General features: G+C 42.8%; 2 protein-coding genes across 14 annotated transcripts in view; one reads left to right on the plus strand and one right to left on the minus strand.

The window, feature by feature from the left end:
* Positions 1 to 108: 108 nt before the first annotated feature.
* On the minus strand, positions 109 to 15,501 carry LOC110492380 (translocating chain-associated membrane protein 1-like 1). 6 transcript variants are annotated; one of them, XM_021566643.2, is made up of 11 exons: positions 14,750 to 15,065; positions 13,870 to 13,930; positions 13,164 to 13,282; positions 12,723 to 12,839; positions 12,553 to 12,611; positions 11,831 to 11,915; positions 11,513 to 11,583; positions 2,086 to 2,190; positions 1,659 to 1,802; positions 1,343 to 1,503; positions 109 to 1,237 (listed from the first exon to the last, which is right to left on the minus strand). In XM_021566643.2, exons 1-11 carry the CDS (start codon positions 14,813 to 14,815, stop codon positions 1,164 to 1,166), a joined length of 1,062 nt encoding a protein of 353 aa, XP_021422318.1. In that variant the 5' UTR covers positions 14,816 to 15,065; the 3' UTR covers positions 109 to 1,163. The 6 variants fall into 6 exon arrangements, with proteins under 6 accessions (XP_021422318.1, XP_021422317.1, XP_021422319.1 ...); XM_021566642.2 differs by lacking the exon at positions 14,750 to 15,065 and adding an exon at positions 15,075 to 15,501 and having other exon boundaries at positions 110 to 1,234; XM_021566644.2 differs by lacking the exon at positions 14,750 to 15,065 and adding an exon at positions 15,371 to 15,493 and having other exon boundaries at positions 110 to 1,237.
* Positions 15,502 to 15,825: 324 nt separating this feature from the next.
* Positions 15,826 to 20,970, plus strand: part of LOC110492382 (protein kinase C-binding protein 1) — a 32,984-nt gene continuing 27,839 nt past the window's right edge. For 4 of the 8 annotated variants that reach the window (XM_036947360.1, XM_036947361.1, XM_036947365.1 and 1 more), the window contains exons 1-2: positions 15,836 to 15,968; positions 18,849 to 19,361. In XM_036947360.1, coding sequence (XP_036803255.1) covers positions 19,348 to 19,361 — 14 coding nt within the window. In that variant the 5' untranslated portion in view covers positions 15,836 to 15,968; positions 18,849 to 19,347. Of the gene's footprint in view, positions 15,969 to 18,848; positions 19,362 to 20,970 lie in introns of all 8 variants that reach the window. The other 4 variants (XM_021566645.2, XM_021566650.2, XM_021566647.2 and 1 more) reach the window with 3 other exon arrangements.

Here is a 20,970-nt window from a genome sequence, read left to right on the forward strand (position 1 = left end):
AAGAGTGAGCAAAATTGTCATCAAGGCAAAGGGTGGCTACTTTGAAAAATCTAAAACATATTTTGATTAGTTTCAACACTTTTTTGGTTACTACATGATTCCATGTGTGTTATTTCATGGTTTTGATGTCTTCACTATTATTCTACAATGCAGAAAATAGTAAAATAAAGAAAACCATGAAATGAGTAGGTGTGTCCAAACTTTTGACTGGGACTGTACATCAACGCATCATTTTCTCAAGAGATCTAGTTCTGTCTGCATGGATAAAGAAAGTATCTCCAGTAATGGAGTTTTGGATAAAGGCCAGTTGAGTCAGAATATGGCTGATAGGGAGTTGGTCCATCTGTGAGATGGGGCTACTCAATGACTAACTACTAACAGTGCCTCAATTCCATAATAGCACAGATTTCATATGGCAAAAGCAAGTAACAATACAGGCATCAAACGGACACCGTTAGGAGTTAATGGTGAGGTCCCTATACAAAACCAATATTAAGGTAAAATAAAGTTTTAGTCCAACGTTTCACACACTTCTTGTTTTACATGTTATGTTGAGAACATGAATCGTGACATGCACTCTTGCTGTAAAAATTGAACAGTGCATGTTTGACTTCCTCAGAAATCCAGTTGGAAAGTTTGATTGACTAGGGCCCTGAAGCTGGATGCAATCGCTACAGATAATTCCTCTCCAAAAATGACTTTTTGACCAATTATCTATCCAGTTACTTCCCACTTCCTCTCTCTCAAGCAACATCATTTGAGTGGGAGAGATTTAGCACAGACACACCTTGCCCAAAAGGCCAGCAAAGAGTGGCTTAGGGCCAAACCCCATGTTTTCGTTCAAAGGAACACACAGTACAAGCAGTGGGGCAGCTGGTGGGGCACACACAGGTAGCAGATTCATACTTTAAAACATTTAACCAGTTGACCCTGCCCTGCTTACATCCCATCCACAGAAATAACAACTGAACACAAACATATGAGGTCATCAAAACAAACAAAAACATAACTATTAAAACATAGGTTCTAACACAAAAGAGACAGTTAAGGTTCTTTTGGGGAATAGATAAAAAAAATGTAAGTGATGAAAAGACAAAATGTCACATTGAGAATAGCCCCCTCACTTCTCCTTAACTCCATCCCTCCATTCTCTCCCTCCAACTCTATGAGGCTTTGGCTTTTCTCGCACGGGGTGACGTCTTGTCATCGGACTTCACCACACCATTGGCAGAACCTACTAACAAAACAAACAAGAACAACATGTCAGAAACATATCTGCATCACAGAGTTGTAATGGCTGGAGGTGGGTGATCCAAGTGGGCGGCAGCGGCGGCGGACTCACCCCGGGCCAGGTCCTTCTTGTGGGGCTTGCTCTTTGGGCTGAAAGCCTTCTTCTTGGAGGCCTGGCTCTGGCTGTGCTCCCTCCACTTCTTCAACTGGAAGTTGATGAACTTCCACATCATCCAGGCCTGGGTCAGGCAAATGGCAGCCAGGCACGTCATCCTGAGAGGCAAGGGGGGAAACATTATGAAGACCAGCCATGAGCAATGACAGGCATTTTACTTTCTTTGATAGATGAAAAGTTCAAACTTGCTCTCAAGGGCCAAATCAGAGGGGGTAACAGGGCAAATTAAGCAATCTTAAGAAACATGACTTGCCTAATGGTAAGCACATTGAAGTTGCCTTTTGCCAGTGAGAAACCCTGGTTCTCTGCGCGGGGCAGTCCGAAGCCAAAAGTCAGTACGGAAAGGGTGAGGGTAAGGAGGCGAGCGATGACGAAAAGTAGCGCCCACAGAGTGAAACTGGAAAAGAAAAGAGAATCTGAGTTAGTCACCATGGCAACAACAGTGACATCGTCCATGGGCTGACGTAAGACACTATCGGTTTTTCAAATCAATCAGTTTAGTCCGATAAGAGAGGAAAAGCGCCCATTGTATCACACAAGTGACTTGCTGAAGGTGACAATAATAACAAAATTAAATTCCAAACCTATCTCTGTATGCAGGTTTTATTCCCAACTTCTACCCTCCTTGTATTGACTGGTATGAAAATGGAGGGGGTGTCCAGCATACAACTTATACATACCCCTTCTGCTTGTTCTCGTCACTGAAGTAGAAGAGGCGTGAGGCGTGGAACAGGAGCTCCACCAGGTAGTGAGGTACCAGCAGCACCAGGCCCAGCCGGTGGAGGCTGAACACAGGAAGTCCGCAAACACCAGGGGAAACGGATAACAAACCTTAATCAGATGACATTCTCTGTCCAGGGATTAACCATACTGAACTACTCAATAAAATTAAATATTATTCACATTTGCAGGAGGAAGCATCTTTAAAAGTTGTCCAGAAGATAGAAGCAACGATTTATGCATATCTACCATAAAAGGGCCTATAATTGATCCATGCAATGCAATTATGAGTGGCACTACTTCCAATATAGTTGTTTAGTATGTTTGGGCAAAATGGTTCTGTTACAGTCTAATGCTACGTAAATGCTTGAATTGAATAGTACTATAGGTAATTTTCCATAGCTGTCCAGTACCCTCTTCACACACTGCACAAAGGAGGGATTTGCTGCTGACTCCTTATCAATCGGGCACTAGAGGCCCAGCTCAAGGCCAAATTCTTCTTCTAACCGAAAATAACTCATCACTCCCCTCAGTCATGTAGGCTGCGAGAACTGGTTAGAATATGTTCTTGTTGGTACAATGCTTTAAGGAAGTGGAGCCAGGTCCCCCTAATCTCTCATGTAAGCTTGCTTTCCCCTAGGAGAGGCAATCATCTCTGAGTAGAATAAGTATATAATGACTGTGTGATTCTGTAACTTTTGAGTTCTTCTCCAGTTCATCCTGAGAGTGATCTCTCTTGCAATTGATTGAATAAACTCCTATTGCTGATAAGTTCTGCCTGATTCCTGAATGAGTTTTCCCTCAACAAGTAGGTGTCCTCCCATCGATTAGAAATATAAAGTTTTTTTTCTTTTTGGGGTAAGACCACCACCACGAGGGCTATTCGAGAGAGGATACGGAAAGGACACAAGGAAAAGGGATTCAGCCCACAACATCAGCATGGGAAAAGGATACATTACAACACTGAAGCCATTTGCAAAAAAACTTGAATGACCTCCTTCCTTCCCTATCCTGTCAGTCATGCCCAGTGATCAGAAAGAGGTATGTGGAGCACTAGGATGAAATTAAAGCACTACGCTGCCTTTACCCATCTTCCAGACCAGTGGTCTTGAAGGAGAGGAGCTGAGTAACAGAAGGCCATTAAAATAGTATTGGGTCAAGAAGGTTCAGATGCCAGCTAAAACAGTTAGAGGTACTTCTGCTGATTATACTACTTTGATAGGATATCACTACTACCGTGATAACTGCTGAACTTTTCCAGTCACTTTCACACAACAAATTAGTTTGTCAGACTTGACCTGTATGTTGGAAGATTAAAAAGGTTGCCTGTAATGGGAGGTATTTTGAGGACAAAGCAAATACATTCATACAGGTTTTACAACTAACCCCACCCATCACCTCAGACCCCTCTCTCCGGGGAAACAGTGCATTCGGAAAGTAGTCAGACCCCTTCACCTTTTACCCCATTTTGTTACGTTAGACTTATTCTAAAATTAATTAAATAAATGTTTTCGTCATTAATCTACACACAATACCCCATAAGGACAAGGTGAAAACAGGTTTAGAAATTTCTGCAAATGTATAAAAATAGAAATACCTTATTTACATAAGTATTCAGAGCCTTTGCTTTGAGACTCGAAATTGAGCTCAGGCACATCCTGTTTCCATTGATCTTCCTTGAGATGTTTCTACAACTTGATTGGAGTCCACCTGTGGTAAATTCAATTGATTGGAGATTATTTAGAAAGGCACACCTGTCAATAGTTGACAATGCATGTCAGAGCAAAAACCAAGTCATGAGGTTGAAGGAATTGTCCATAGAGCTCTGAGACTGGATTGTGTCGAGGCACAGATCTAAGGAAGGGTACCAAAAAATGTCTGCAGCATTGAAGGTCTCCAAGAACAATGTAGCATACATCACTTTTAAATGGAAGAAGTTTGGAACTACCAAGACTCTTCCTAGAGCTCGCCGCCCGGCCAAACGGAACAATCAGGGAAGAAGGGCCTTGGTCAGGGAGGTGACCAAGAACCCAATGGTCACTCTGACAGAACTCCAGAGTTCCTCTGTGGAGATGGTTGTACTTCTGGAAGTTTCTCACATCTCTGCAGCACTCCACCAATCAGGACTTTATGGTAGAGTGGCCAGACGGATGCCACTCCTCAGTAAAAGGCACATGACAGCCCTCTTGGAGTTTGCCAAAAGGCACCAAAATAACTCAGACCATGAGAAACAAGTTTCTCCGGACTCATGAAACCAAGACGGAACTCTTTTCCCTAAATGCCAAGCATCATGTCTGGAGGAAACCTGGCACCATCCCTATGGTGAAGCATGGTGGTGGCAGCATCATGCTGTGGGGGTGTTTTTCAGCGACAGGGACACTAGTCAGGATCGAGGGAAAGATGAACGGAGCAAAGTACAGAGAGATCCTTGATGAAAACCTACTGGGGCGAAAGACAATGACCCTAAGCACACAGCCAAGACAACATAGGAGTGGATTTTGGACAAGTCTCTGAATGTTCTTGAGTGGCACAGCCAGAGTCCGGACTTAAATCCGATCAAACATCTCTGGAGAGACCTGAAAATAGCTGTGCAGCGACACTCCCCATCCAACCTGACAGAGACTGAGATAATCTTCAGAGAATAATGAACGGAACTCCCCAAATACAGGTGTAGCCAAGCTTGTAGCATCATACCCAAGAAGACTCAAGGCTGTCATTTCTGCCAAAGGTGTTTCAACAAAGTACTGAGTAAAGGGTCTGAATACTTATGTAAATGTAATATCTGTTTCTTATTTTTTTATAAATTAGCAAAAATGTCTAAACCTGTTTTTGCTTCATCAATAGTCATCGCCCTTTGTTGTTTTAGCTAGCTCTCCCAATCAACACCTGCGATTACTTTATGCCTTGCTGTATGTCTCTCTCAAATGTCAATATGCCTTGTATATTGTTGTTCAGGTTAGTTATCATTGTTTTAGTTTACAATGGAGCCCCTAGTTCCACTCTTCATACCTCTGATACCTCCTTTGTCCCAACTCCCACACATGCAGTGACCTCACCCATTATAACCAGCATGTCCAGAGATACAACCTCTCTTATCATCACCCAGTGCCTGGGCTTACCTCCGCTGTACCCGCACCCCACCATACCCTTGTCTGCACATTATGCCCTGAATATATTCTACCACGCCCAGAAATCTGCTCCTTTTATTCTTTGTCCCCAACGCTCTAGGCGACCAGTTTTGATAGCCTTTAGCCGCATCCTCATCCTACTCTTCCGCTGTTCCTCGGGTGATGTGGAGGTAAACCCAGGCCCTGCATGTCCCCAGGCACCCTCATTTGTTGACTTCTGTGATCGAAAAAGCCTTGGTTTCATGCATGTCAACATCAGAAGCCTCCTCCCTAAGTTTGTTTTACTCACTGCTTTAGCACACTCTGCCAACCCTGATGTCCTTGCCATGTCTGAATCCTGGCTTAGGAAGGCCACCAAAAATTCTGAGATTTCCATACCCAACTATAATTTTTTTTGTCAAGATAGAACTGCCAAAAGGGGGAGGAGTTGCATTCTACTGTAGAGATCCACGGTCAAACGACCACCCCTCATCACTGTCAAACGCTCCCTAAAAAACACTTCTGCGAGCAGGCCTTTCTAATCGACCTGGCCCGGGTATACTGGAAGGATATTGACCCCATCCCGTCATTTGAGGATGCCTGGTCATTCTTTAAAAGTAACTTCCTCACCATCTTAGATAAGCATGCTCCGCTCAAAAAATGCAGAACTAAGAACAGATATAGCCCTTGGTTCACTCCAGACCTGACTGCCCTCGACCAGCACAAAAACATTCTCTGGTGGACTGCAATAGCATCGAATAGTCCCCGCGATATGCAACTGTTCAGGGAAGTCAGGAACCAATACACGCAGTCAGGAAAGCAAAGACCAGCTTTTTCAAGCAGAAGTTTGCATCCTGTAGCTCTAACTCCAAAAAGTTCTGGGACACAGTAAAGTCCATGGAGAACAGGAGCACCTCCTCCCAGCTGCCCACTGCACTGAGGCTAGGTAACACGGTCACCACCGATAAATCTGTGATAATCGAAAACTTCCACAAGCATTTTTCAACGGCTGGCCATGCCTTCCTCCTGGCTACTCCAACCTCGGCCAAAGAGCTCCCCCCCCCGCAGCTACTCGCCCAAGCCTCCCCAGCTTCTCCTTTACCCAAATCCAGATAGCAGATGTTCTGAAAGAGCTGCAAAACCTGGACCCATACAAATCAGCTGGGCTTGACAGTCTGGACCCTCTATTTCTGAAACTATCTGCCGCCATTGTCTCAACCCCTATTACCAGCCTGTTCAACCTCTCTTTCATATCGTCTGAGATCCCCAAGGATTGGAAAGCTGCCGCGGTCATCCCCCTCTTCAAAGGGGGTGACACCCTGGACCCAAACTGTTACAGACCTATATCCATCCTGCCCTGCCCATCTAAGGTCTTCGAAAGCCAAGTTAACAAACAGATAACTGACCATCTCGAATCCCACCGTACCTTCTCCGCTGTGCAATCCGGATTCTGAGCCGGTCACGGGTGCACCACAGCCACGCTCAAGGTACTAAACAATATCATAACCACCATCGATAAAAGACAGTACTGTGCAGCCGTCTTCATCAACCTGGCCAAGGCTTTCGACTCTGTCAATCACCATATTCTTATCGGCAGACTCAGTAGCCTCGGTTTTTCTAATGACTACCTTGCCTGGTTCACCAACTACTTTGCAGACAGAGTTCAGTGTGTCAAATCGGAGGGCATGTTGTCCGGTCCTCTGGCAGTCTCTATGGGGATAACACAGGGTTCAATTCTCGGGCTGACTCTTTTCTCTGTATATATCAATGTTGCTCTTGCTGCGGGCGATTCCCTGATCCACCTCTATGCAGACGACACCATTCTGTATACTTCTGGCCCTTCCTTGGACACTGTGCTATCTAACCTCCAAACGAGCTTCAATGCCATACAACACTCCTTCCGTGTCCTCCAAATGCTCTTAAACGCTAGTAAAACCAAATGCATGCTTTTCAACCGTTCGCTGCCTGCACCCGCACGCCCGACTAGCATCACCACCCTAGATGGTTCCGACCTACAATATGTGGACATCAATAAGTACCTAGGTGTCTGGCTAGACTATAAACTCTCCTTCCAGACTCATATCAAACATCTCCAATCCAAAATTAAATCTAGAGTCTGCTTTCTATTTCGCAACAAAGCCTCCTTCACTCACGCTGCCAAACTTACCCTAGTAAAACTGACTATCCTACCGATCCTCGACTTCGGCGATGTCATCTACAAAATAGCTTCCAATACTCTACTCAGCAAACTAGATGCAGTTTATCACAGTGCCATCTGTTTTGTTACTAAAGCACCTTATACCACCTACCACTGCGACCTATATGCTCTAGTCGGCTGGCCCTCGCTACATATTCGTCGCCAGACCCACTGGCTCCAGGTCATCTACAAGTCCATGCTAGGTAAAGCTCCGCCTTATCTCAGTTCACTTGTCACGATGGCAACACCCACCCGTAGCACGCGCTCCAGCAGGTGTATCTCACTGATCATCCCTAAAGCCAACACCTCATTTGGCCGCCTTTCCATCCAGTTCTCTGCTGCCTGTGACTGGAAAGAATTGCAAAAATAGCTGAAGTTGGAGACTTTTATTTCCCGCACCAACTTCAAACATCTGCTATCTGAGCAACTAACCGATCGCTGCAGCTGTACATAGTCCATCTGTAAATAGCCCACCCAATTTACCTACCTCATCCCCATACTGTTTTTATTTATTTACTTTTCTGCTCTTTTGCACACCAGTATCTCTACTTGCACATGATCATCTGATCATTTATCACTCCAGTGTTAATCTGCTAAATTGTAATTATTCGCTTCTATGGCCTATTTATTGCCTACCTCCTCATGCCTTTTGCACACAATGTATATATACTTTTTTTCCTACTGTGTTATTGACTTGTTTATTGTTTACTCCATGTGTAACTGTGTTGTTGTCTGTTCACACTGCTATGCTTTATCTTGGCCAGGTCGGCAGTTGTAAATGAGAACTTGTTCTCAACTAGCCTACCTGGTTAAATAAAAGTGAAATAAAAAATTAAATAAAAAGAAATCATTATGGGGTAGTGTGGGCAGATTTTTTTTTTCTCACACACATTTAATCTATTTTAGAATAAGGCTGTAACCAAATAAAATGTGGAAAATGTAAATTGGAAGGAATACTTTTCTAAGGTACTGTATTTTCAGTACCAGTCAAAAGTTTGGACACCTACTCATTCAAGGGTTCTTCTTTATTTTTTACTATGTTCTACATTGTAGAATAATAGTGAAGACATCAAAATTATGACATAACACATGGAATCATGAAGTAACCAAAAAAAGTGTTTTTCACATATCTCTTCGATGATATAACGTTCATGGTTTCTCCTCTCTATCAAATGGAAAAACAGTTGCACCTGGCGTTTGCGCACCAATTTCGACGCAATGTAGTCTCTTATGGTCAATCTTCCAATGATATGCCTACAAATACGTCACAATGCTGCCGACACCTTGGGGAAACGGCAGAAAGTGTAAGCTCATTCCTGTCGCATTCACAGCCATATAAGGAGACAATGGAAAACAGTGGCTCAGAAATTTTGCTCATTTCCTGTTTGAAGTTTCATCTTGGTTTCGCCTGTAGCATCAGTTCTGGGGCACTCACAGACAATATCTTTGCAGATTTGGAAACGTCAGAGTGTTTTCTTTCCAAAGCTGTCAATTATATGCATATTCGAGTATCTTTTCGTGACAAAATATTGCGCTTAAAACGGGAACGTTTTTCATCCAAAAATGAAATACTGCCCCCAGAGGTTCAAGAGGTTAATGACAGCTTTACACACTGCATTTTCTCAACTAGCTTCATGAGGTAGTCACCTAGAATGAATTTCAATTAACAGGTGTGCCTTGTTAAAAGTCAATTTGTGGAATTTCTTTCCTTCTTTATGCGTTTGAGCCAATCAGTTTTGTTGTGACAAGGTAAGGGTGGTATACAGAAGATAGCCCTATTTGGTAAGACCAAATCCATATTATGGCAAGAACGGCTCAAATAAGCAAAGAGAAACGACAGTCCATCATTACTTTAAGACATGAAGGTCAGTCAATCTGAAAAATGTAATGAACTGTGAAAGTTTCTTCAAGTGCAGTCACAAAAACCATTAAGCACTATGATGAATCTGGCTCTCATGAGGACCGCCACAGGAAAGGAAGACCCAGTTACTTCTGCAGCAGAGGATAAGTTCATTAGAGTTAACTGCACCTCAGAAATTGCAGCCTAAATAAAATGTTTCACAGATTTCAAGTAACAGACACATCAACATCAACTGTTCAGAGGAGACTGTGAATAAGGCCTTCATGGTCGAATTGCTGCAAAGAAACCACTACTAAAGGACACCAATAAGAAGAAGACTTGCTTGGGGCAAGAAACACGAGCAATGGATATTAGACTGGTGGAAATCTGTCTTTGGTCTGAGGAGCCTAAATTTTAGGTTTTTGGCTCCAACCAACGTGTCTTTGTGAGACACAGAGTAGGTGAACGGATGATCTCTGCATGCGAGTTGCCCACCGTGAAGCTAGTGTGATGGTGTGGGAGTGCTTTGCTGGTGACACTGTCTGTGATTTATTTAGAATTCAAGGCACACTTATGGCACACAGCATGGCTACCGCAGCATTCTGCAGTGACACGGCATCCCATCTGGTTTGCACTTAGTGGGACTATCATTTGTTTTTTAACAAGACAATGACCCAACCCACCTCCAGGCTGCGTAAGGGCTATTTGACCAAGAAGGAGAGTGATGGAGTGCTGCATCAGATGACCTGGCCTCCACAATCACTCAACCTCAACCCAAATGAGACGGTATGGGATGAGTTGGACCGCAGAGTGAAGGAAAAGCAGCCAACAAGTGCTCAGCATATGTGGGAACTCCTTCAAGACTGTTGGAAAAGCATTCCAGGTGAATCTGGTTGAGAGAATGCAAAGAGTGTACAAAGCTGTCATCAAGGCAAAGGGTAGCTTTTGTGGTTACTACATGATATATGTGTTATTTAATAGTTTTGATGTCTTCACTATTATTCTACAATGTAGAAAATAGTAAAAATAAAGAAAAACCCTTGAATGAGTAGGTGTTCTAAAACTTTTGACTGTGCATGTTTATGTTAGCTATGACATGCTGTAGCTTGAGTGTCTTAATGCCTATTGGTCCACATATTTCATTATAGTGATTGTGTTCCCCATACTCTACATATGTTTATAGATATCTTGTGTATTTTATGTATTGATGCAGGGCTCATCCGTAAAAGTATTGATGCAGGGCTCACACCCTGCTAAAATAAAAGTCAAATAAAATAAGTAATAGTAAACTTGAGTTCTGATCTTTTTTATTTAAAAAAGAAATCCTCAATAGTGGTAGAGGTGACCACTGGGGAGCCAACTCCAAAGAGACCACACTCAAGTCCTCTATCCCCCACTCACTCAAACGTAGGAACTGGTTCCTCCAGCCTGACCCCTGCTGCCGTCTCTGGCTCCACACCCACCCCCACCCGGCCATATAGACGTGTGAATAGGCCAGCTCAGAAATGGAGGAGGGCCAGTGCACTACGGGCAACTACCACTGAGGGAGAGGAGGTTGGCAAACTGTGCTAGAGGATGATGTGGAGTCACTTCCACCATCATGTCGGCCTAAAAGGCAGCCAGGACCTCAGCTGAACATGACTGGAAAGTACAGCCCCCTTCATCTTTGTGTGTAAACTTTTATTTTTTATTACCATAGCATTTTTGTATTTTCTCTATATTTATCAACTTGAAAATGTATCAACTGACCAATTCGGCCACTTGGGTACATTTGGACAAACTCGTGAGGGACACCTGTGAGACGTCATACAACATATTATGTGGCTCTCTCCTTCTTGAATATATCAGTCTGTTGCCCCGTTGTGGACAACATCTAAATTATCCCCAGATTCCTCTCTCAATGTATGGCCTTCCTTTTGTAATAAAAATAGAAAACACATGTTTTTTTGTTTTGTTTTATCTTTTACCAGATCTATTGCGTTATATTCGCCTACATTAATTTCACATCTCCACATTCAAAGTGTTTCCTTTCAAATAGTACCAAGAATATGCATATCCTTGCTTCAGGTCCTGAGCTACAGACAGTTAGATTTGGGTATGTAATTTTAGGTGGAAATTGAGATGAAGGTTCCTATCCCAAAGAGGTTTTAAAGTGCATAAGTAAGGAAGTGCTGAACGGTAGCTCCATTCATACAGTCTTTATCTTCTTATCTAACCACTTCCCTGAGATGACGCACACTCACTTTAAGATGTAGGCACCGGTGATGTGGAAGACGTAAAGACAAATGTAATAGAGCTGGCGGGGAATATCCTCCTGAAACACACAAGCAGGAAAGAGCCTTTATTAATGACTGCTGTATCAGTGTAGGTGTGTGCCACAGCAGTTTCAGTGCCACATTACTTTTACAGTCACAAATGGGTTTGTAAGAGGAGAATAAAGAATATGAACCATGTATTGCAACAATGGGGAATTACAGAATCACAAGATGTATCCTCCCATGTTTAAATGACAGATGTGTCATCTTTAGGACCTAACCCAAGGTGTGATCATGCACCCTTACCTTTCGCACTTTCTGGAAGTACAGCTCAGGAAGGGCATGGAGCCAGTATGCGATTTGGCAAATGTAGAAGAACTTCACCTGAAAGCTGCAGAGAGGGCAGGTTACAGACAGGCAGAGACCCGGTCTATCTATGCAGGGAGCGAGTGGATATGATGGGACATGAACGCTTGATCATGATAACAGATTCTGTTACATGCATTTACAAACATGATTTTAAAAGATAGATGAAAGTCCATCAATAAGAAAAATATATGAAACCTGGGAGAAAATATTCAGTTCACAATCTATGTATTCCTGCTTAATCTATTTCCCCTAATAAAATGGATTTAAATAACACCTCTTTACACAATGAGAAATAAGGAGAGGGATGGAAAAGACAGACACTCAGCACTGTGTCTAGCTTGAGTAAAACATCACATTTGGAATAAATATTTTAGGGGAACCTGATGTCTAAAATGGATTTGATGAGACAGCCGGACAGTGTACTCCCATGCGCCATACTAGGGCTGCAATCCACCCTGGGTCACTAAGGCCTTTCCACTGTGCCAACTCAAAAACCTGAGCTGTCACAGAACACTTGTGGGGAATTATTGTGTTCTAGAACGCTTGGTAACTCCCCAAAAAGTTGTGATGAAAACAGTACTAACCCTGTCCCTCTGACATGTTGAAATAATAAATGAGTGACCCGAATGCGTAAAATGTATGTAGAAATCCTTACTTACACCATGTGGGTGTGTGGGTAGCCCTCCCATAAGAAAGTAGGATTTGTCGCAAATTCCTCCTAACAGATAAGAAGAGACGGCATGAGCCAAAGAACAAATTCAACGGGATGGACTGCTTGTCTTCACATAATATTTCAAGGCTCCTGGCAGCGTTTCATTGGTCTTCTTACCGCCGTTAAGATGCTGCAGCCCCAGATGAAGGACAATAAGTAGAAGGCAGCAAGCTGTCCCGATTCATTGAACTTGCTATGTTTGGTTTTCGACAGGTGCAACCGCCTATTCATTTTCTGAAATCAGAGAAAATAGGACATGAGACATGCATACCGACGAAGAAAAATGTGTCTGTTATCATTTGTTGTGGGCTGTGTAAGAGAAGGAAATGGCCGTGGAGGATAATATTTGACTGCCTAAGAGGGTGAGAAGGATAAGACTGCTAAGCGAGACAAGGCCAGACCTTAAGTTATGATCACACTTGGGCTGGAAAAAAGGGGGAGAGACACGCACGAGCACACACAGTGACTGTGTTCTGTAGATTAACTACCTATACAGATATCCTCCTTTCGCTCTCAGTCACACACACACAACAGGGGTCTGTGTGCAGAGACACTCACATCGAGAATGTATTCCTGTATTAAGGCGTGGAGTATGACAGCAATGAGCAGGTAGAAGAACACAGTGGCTATGTCTTTAGGACCGTACTGGTACAGGTTCACTTGCTCAGCCCTCTCATCTGATAACAGACAGATGAACAAAAAAACAACTTAGTCAATGGCTTCAAATAAAAGGTACTGGATACATGCACTAAATACTGTAAAATTATATTACGTTTTTGAAATAAATACAAATAAATATTTCAGCAGCATACCACCCTACATCCCACTGCTGGCTTGGCTCTGAAGCTAAGCAGGGTTGGTCCTGGTCAGTCCCAGGATGGGAGACCAGATGCTGGGCCAGTAGGAGGCACTCTTTCCTCTAGTCTAAAAAAAAATATATATACATACCCCAATGTGCCAGGGCAGTGATTGGGGACATTACCCTGTGGAGGGTGCCATCAATCGGATGAAATGTTTAATGGGTGTCCTGATACTAAAGATCCCATGGCACTTATTGTAAGAGCAGAGGTGTTAACCCTGGTGTCCTGGTTAAATTCCCAATCTGGCCCTCATACCATCATGGCCACCAAATCATCCCCAGCTTCCAATTGGCTCATTCATCCCCGTCTTCTCCCTTGTAACTATTCCCCAGGTCATTGCTGTAAATTAGAACGTGTCAACTTACTTGGTAAAATAACTACTAATAAAAATTATGTAGACTTACCAAGACTTTGAGTCACATTGTATTGAATGGTGATGAACATGATAGCAAACTTTGCTGTGACCTGCAATAAACAAAAGATATCAAATAGAAGCAATGTTGTAGCAAAAGGTATTGTCATGGTACCTTGTAACAAGAGTGGTTCTTCCTGATAATGCAGATGCATAGGATTCAATCACAATAAAATGTTTTCGATTATTGTGGATAGCCAGATGAATATAATGGTTCGATTAAAACCGATACATGCGTTGCAAGAAGAACGATTTCCCTAATAATCCTATTTACATGAATGCATCTGAAACCAGGCTACCTGATGGCACTCTGATAACTGCTGAAAATCGCCAATCAAAATAAACGTTCTACCACAGCGAATGTTATTTTTGGGAAACAAATGTTGTTCTGATTTCAAACATATGACGTGTGTATGTGAAAACTACTTCTAAGACGCATACATTCAGTTGTTCCTAACATACTTCACTCGTGCTAGAGGGAGGCTCGCTCCGCTGGTGCAAGCACATGCGCAGACCAAATACACCGCTGGAACGCCATTAGGGTGTTTACATGATTTAATAATTCGAAAGATTGCCCAGAAAACAAGGTGTTTTAATTGGCGTATGTTTACTTCGATTTTGACATTAATAAGATTAAAATAAAGAGTACGGCGTTTACATGACTATTGCATAATCTGCCTACTGCCATAATCAGTTTAATATCGGATTATTAGTGTGTATGATTGTAAACGTACTCAATGAGACTGACAAATTGGATGGGGAATTGGCTAGATAGCCAACATGCGATCGTGTTTCATTTTCAGAACAAGTTGCCTAGCAGGCTAACTTAGATAGCAAGTTCAGTTAACAGCAACAAGCACTCAATTAATTACGTTTTTGCAGACTTGAATGGGAGTTGAGTAATGTAAACAATCCCCATCGTTTACTGTCACATGCATGGATGTGATAGCAAACTGGCTAGCGCTATCTATCCATTTGGTAATATTAGATAGCTAGCTAGTTGGTGTGACATGCTAGTTGACCAGCAACTATTTAGCACAGTGTGCCTCCTGTCTTCCTTGGCAATCGGTGTGACATATGAGAAGAGATACGCTTGCGCCCAGTCCCCTTTGAGTCTTGCTGACGTTGTCATCACAGTTCAGACGAGGCGTTTTCTTATATACTGTGCAGCATACATTCCAGGGTTTAACACCGTACCTCGAACATCAGGCCGAGGAGAATTATCATAGCCACACATGAAACCATATCCGCGTGATTCTGGATCACGAACTCGTGGCTCAGCACCGGCGGGCTCTTGTTCTTCTTTCGGAAACCCATGGCTGACCGATACAGCTCTCCCTACCTGCCGCTATTCAGTCACTCGCAGCCCCCGCTTGCATTCAGATGCAAACTGTCCTATTTTGTTCCCGCCACTACTACCAGTTCACGGTGTAAATTGCCGTTCATGTGTTAACTAGCTTAGAAACGATAAAAATGTACACAACACCACGCACTTCGTTACTGGTCAGTCAAACGTCCCCTCCCAGTTCGGTTCCTAACACTCAAAAACCGCCCATTGACGTAGATAGGAAAAACCCGCCTCGTTTAACTCATGGTTGACACTATGCTGAACAAATCACGTGCAAGGGAATTGGTGGAGGAGGGTGTCGGTTTCATATCAAGTCAATTAGGGGATTCGATTAATCTGGCACAGGGTGAAAGTTGATTCCATTCGTTTTGGACCCGGGCTGCCTCCCGGGCGTGAGCCAGGTGCCCCGTTCAAAGCCCACGGCGAAGTCTGCTCCACACAAAAGTGACGCAGTTAAGCACGAGGAGTAAAGAGTAGGATTCTGTATTTTCGCATGCAAAATGTATTGCTTTTGATAAAAACGCTTTATCTGCCTTCCCAATGAAAACTAGTTTGAAAATATATGTTATGGAAAAGATGTTTATGTTTCTGCAGGATGCATGTCACGGACCATGCACCGGTGTCCCGAAGTTCAGCGTAATCGAATCCGCCCAATCAATGTTGAGGGAAAGAAGGGATACCTCCAAGCCATCTTTCATTCCGTCCAGTCAGATTCTATTTTACATACTTATCTTCATTATCGGGTACGTATTGATTGTTTTACGTGAAATACCATTTATTCCGTTAGTTTTAGCAAAATAAATCGTGTAAAATAGGAAATATTTCTCAATGTGAATCAGGAAACGGTTGTTATTATTAACGTCAGCAGCTAGTTAGCTAGCTAACGTTAGCTAGTTACTGTAGCCAACAAAGCCCACTACGCAAAGGAAGTAGCTAGTGGTGATGGTGAACCCGTTTGATATAGCTACGTAGTTACACCATTACAAGTCTGTTAAGTATATGGAATTGTACAGCCAAAAGGAACCAACCTTGGTAACTAGGTACACATTAGTGTAATCCTACTGTCAATGATGGTTTAATCTTTCACCATGGCTTGTCACTCATTCAGCCACTCCTGACCCCAGCCTTCACAGTCAATATTAACACAATTATATGTATTTAGTATAGGCTGTCAAACCATATTGATATGAGCTGTTATGGTATAATTTGTCTCTGCCATATCATTTGTACAAATGCCAGGATTTATAGATGTCCATTTCTGTATTAATATGTCATTTTTGTAAGTGGAGTACCGAGTAGCTACAGTCATGGATTACATTTTCTGTACTTAACTTTTTAAACCTAGCTAACTGTTAATTGTTCCGGAAACATTACACAATGGTCAAGGTACCAGGAGTACGAGCTGATTGAAAACCAATCAATATAGACCTAGTCCTTTCGACAATATTTGTCATACAAATTTGTCAAACAAATGCTTCACAGTAACCCAGCCAAGATCCCTAACAGAGCAAGCGGTAAAAAGGCACAGCGTGAATAACCAATAACCCTCTGGCCAAACAGTTGTCCTTTTAGGCAAGACACCGCACACATAGTTCAGAGGAGCGTATGTCCATCTATCTAGGCTAGACAGTTGTCACATTAGCATAGTTGGGTCAGATAAGTATTCATATAGAGGCAGGCGTGAAGAGTCACCGGTGGAAATGGTGAACCTGTGAGGGCCAGGGGCGTCTGAATCTGTCTGACGTTATTCTCATTTTATTCACTAGAGGACAGCATTGCACGTGCTTGGATTGTTTTATGAAACCAATGACTTCTGTGTTCTTTCGGCCCCAATTCTCCACCAAGCACACATGTCCTGTGCTCACAACAACATATCCTTTCAAAAGGGAAAGGGGATACCTAGTCAGATGTACAACTGAATGCCTTCAACTGAAATGTGTCTTCCACATTTAACCCAACTCCTCTGAATCAGAGAGGTGTGGGGGGCTGCCTTAATTGACATCCAGGTCATCGGTGCCCGGGGAACAGTAACTGACTTGTTCAGGGGCAGAACGACAGATTTTTACCTTGTCAGCTCGAGGATTCCATCCTTTCGGTTACTGACCCAACGCTCTAACCACTAGGCTACCTGTCGGAAAGGCTATAATGATATAGCCTAATGGCTTTGCTATTTGCAGATGGTGAAGGCACAGTGAAGAGTAGTAGAAGTTACAAGCACAGAGAGTTAGGGCTCAGACACACCAATAGCGTTTGCTGGCCGAGAATATTTAGCACCTCTGAATGAAATTTGAGAACCGAGTGCGCACCGATTTTACATTTGGAATTGTGTGAAAAATGTTGACAGACGAAACAGAAGAATGTTAGATCCACATTCAATGTGTGCGAGCCTTAGTTACCATTGCTTGTAACCACTGTGTTGGGAGTGTGGCCTGGTGAGCTATTTAAAACATACTCCAATTGACAAACTGGCCTGTCTGAGAGTTAACAATAACAGACAGGTGCTGTTACCCAGGTACAGTGAATTATTGATGATTTTCACGGAGCACATGATGCAAGCGGTAGGTTCCTTGGAACACACGTACATGCACATACTGTAATTTGTTCTGGTCTGCATTGTCTGGCATTACAAAATGTCTCCCCTTTTCCTAACTTTTCTTTAATGTAATAAGTGCTACTTCCAACCTCAATTGTAAGACCAGAAATTAGCCTATATGTTATGGATTAGGCCTTATAAATACTCCAGAACATTAACCATCCACAGAATAGAATGTTAAACAACCCTACAACAAACAACACTGTACCCCAAAATGTGCGATTACGGGTAGTGTTTATAACGGGCCGTAAACTAGATTCAGCCGATAGCCGAATTTTGTCGGAGTGGATGGTCTGGGGCCGGAACATAATTATAGTAATTTGTACACTTCAAACTGACCACAAGTCAGCCAAAAAATAGATTGTATTTGAAAATAACAATCATTTCATGCCTTGATTACATTGAGACACAATCACGCCTAATTTTTAAAAATAAATTGGAATACTTGGGAACAGATTTCCTAAATTACCTTTTTTGGGGGACTGGTGATTTTAGTATTTTTTTAAAACCAAAAACAACCCCCAAACTACTCTGGGGAGCCCCAAAAAAATCACTAATGAGCCTGTTGCTGACCCCTGGTATATAACATTATGTAACCTATTGTATGTATTTATTTTTCAAATATTTTTTTGCAAAGTATTGGCTTTTTTTTTTTAATTTATTTTTTAATTGTATGTTTCTCTTTTAGAGAAACTGCACTTTCAAGTAATGCTGTTTGGCCTGGTAATTTATTAATTATAAAATTATTATTTTTGTAAAATGTTGTAATGTAACTCTTAGCAGATAAAATGAGTCCCATCTTGTTGTAGTATACATAATAGCTATTTCTATTTTGGAACAAGCCCATAAATAGCCTTTCTTTTGAATTTATTCATATTTATTTCAGAATAATTGTAACTTGTTTCCTTTTATGTTAATCCTATTTTTTTTTAATGATCTGGATTTACCATTCAGTTTTTCTTTTAATTCCACTTATATTATAGGGAAACATTCCCTGGTCTACATTTTAAATTGTGTGCAATTTCTCCAGGCCTTGGTTGTAGTTTTGGTGAAGAATGAGCCTATGTGCCCTCTCTCCTCTGAAGACGGCTGAGAAGAAGGGAGGGGTTTAGACAAAGGCCTTCTCTACAAAAATGGAGGTTACAACAGAGCAGCTGTCTGTTTTTCATTTAGTAGATGCTGCCATTTCTACTATATAATCTGTGAAAATAACATAACTTGCACCAGATGCAACCTTAGGAAACAGTATTACATTGTTGTGTGTGTATTATTTTGTGATTTGGGCCTAGCTCTCTCTCTTTTTTTATCTCCATGTCTCTCCTGCACTCAGCGCTGAACAAAGATAATTACTCAGGAAACCCTTCGGCCAATCGGATGCGGTCTTACATCCCGCCTGTGACAAAGGGGCCAGTCAGGGCCTGGCTACCATCAGACAGGCCTGATCGCCTTGCCTGAAGAACAGAGCCTTCCCAGGCTGAGAGTGTCCTCCATGTTTTATAAGTGTTGCCATAACAGTGTGTCAGGCAGCCATGCATCCACAGAGGTAAGCCCTGTCTATTTATCTCAACTCTAATTACAACATTCCTTCCTCCTCCTCCTCTGTTGTGTGAATGTTGCTGTGCAAATCTGGATGTGAATACCTGAAAATCACAGATTGCTTTCCCAAAGGAGTGGGGTGGGGGGGGCTTTGGGGGCAGGGGAGTCCTTGCAAGGCCCCTGTACCACAGAGAGCTTAGGTGGGGGTTGGGTTAGGACTCTCCCCTCTGCGCTCTCTGTCTATCTCTGTGTGTGTGTGTGTTTGTGTGTGGCAGGCAGGCAGGCAGGCTCACATGTGTTCCCCAGACATCCAGGCTGCCATGCAGTGGACTGCAGAGTGGACCATGGCAAATTCTTGGTTTCCTTGTCTTTTTTATAATGCAAAAGAGAGTAAGCTACAAATGGGCAATCTCTTATCTATCTCCCCTCTGCTGTGCCAGCCTTGTGTGTCATGGCACACAAGGCTGGGGGATGGGTGGCTGAGGAGGACTAGTGGGGTGGCGGGATTGGGGAGGGTGTTATGTATCTTTTGTTGTTGTGATTTAGTGTGTCATGCCAGGCCAGGGAGAATGGTCGTGGGGGAAACACATGTGCCTGTTAGACTGACCGGGGCGGGGGGTCTCCAGACGCTGATAGCTAACTCAACACTGGTTTCTTACAGTAAGTAGTGTGTTGGGGGACAAAATTAATACTTTCATAATTAATATCTGCAGATTTTCCCGAGTGGCGCAGTGATCTAAGGCACTGCATCTCAGTGCTAGAGGCGTCACTACAGACCCTGGTTTTATTCCAGGCTATATCACAACTGGCCGTGATTGGATGGCGCACAATTGGCCCAGCGTCGTTAGGGTTTGGCCGGGGTAGGTCGTCATTGTAAATAAGAATTTATTCTTAACTGACTTGTCTAGTTAAATAAAAAAAATGTAATACGAAAATATGAAATAATTCTTCACCAATTGACTCTAAATTAATTTCCAGTCTCACCCTCATCAGAACTGAGTCCTCAGAGTTCATTCAGTGTTCCGAAACCAAAAATGGAGGGTTTGAGGGAAATTGGTACATTTCATTCTTCCTCCACACATTAGTAGCCCTGTGTAGTCTAGTTGTTTTGAAGCTCATGGAATATGGGGTCTCAATTTACGGCCAAAGTCCTCCAGTTTACAGGCCAGTGCTACTTTGACTCTGTAGCTAGCACTCATCCTTGTAAAGCTGCTTCTTCTGCTCTGTGCCTCAAACAGTGGCCATTTTGTGTTAGAAACTGATTGTCCCTCTGGGTAATGCTCCACTCATGTCATTACAAATCAAACTGCCACCCAGAGAAACACTATATTTTTAGTGATTGTTGATTGTGTGTATCTTCTTTGTGTTATGGTTTGTTTGACTTCAGCTCAACTCATACTTGTCTGCATTTGTGTGCTTGTGTTCTCCCCCCCCCCCCCCCCCCCCCCCCCCTTGCACCGCTCGGGCCTCTCACCTATTTATAGCTGTAGAGACAAAAACACCATTGATCTGCTGCTTCATTTAAATGCCTGGTTTGACGTTTCTGAAATACTTGTGTTAAGATAATCATATCCCCTATTGTAAGTAGGTTATAGAAACTGCATATCTGGCTCTCA

This window comes from Oncorhynchus mykiss, chromosome 16, assembly GCF_013265735.2.
Source record: "Oncorhynchus mykiss isolate Arlee chromosome 16, USDA_OmykA_1.1, whole genome shotgun sequence".
Lineage (NCBI taxonomy): Eukaryota > Metazoa > Chordata > Actinopteri > Salmoniformes > Salmonidae > Oncorhynchus > Oncorhynchus mykiss.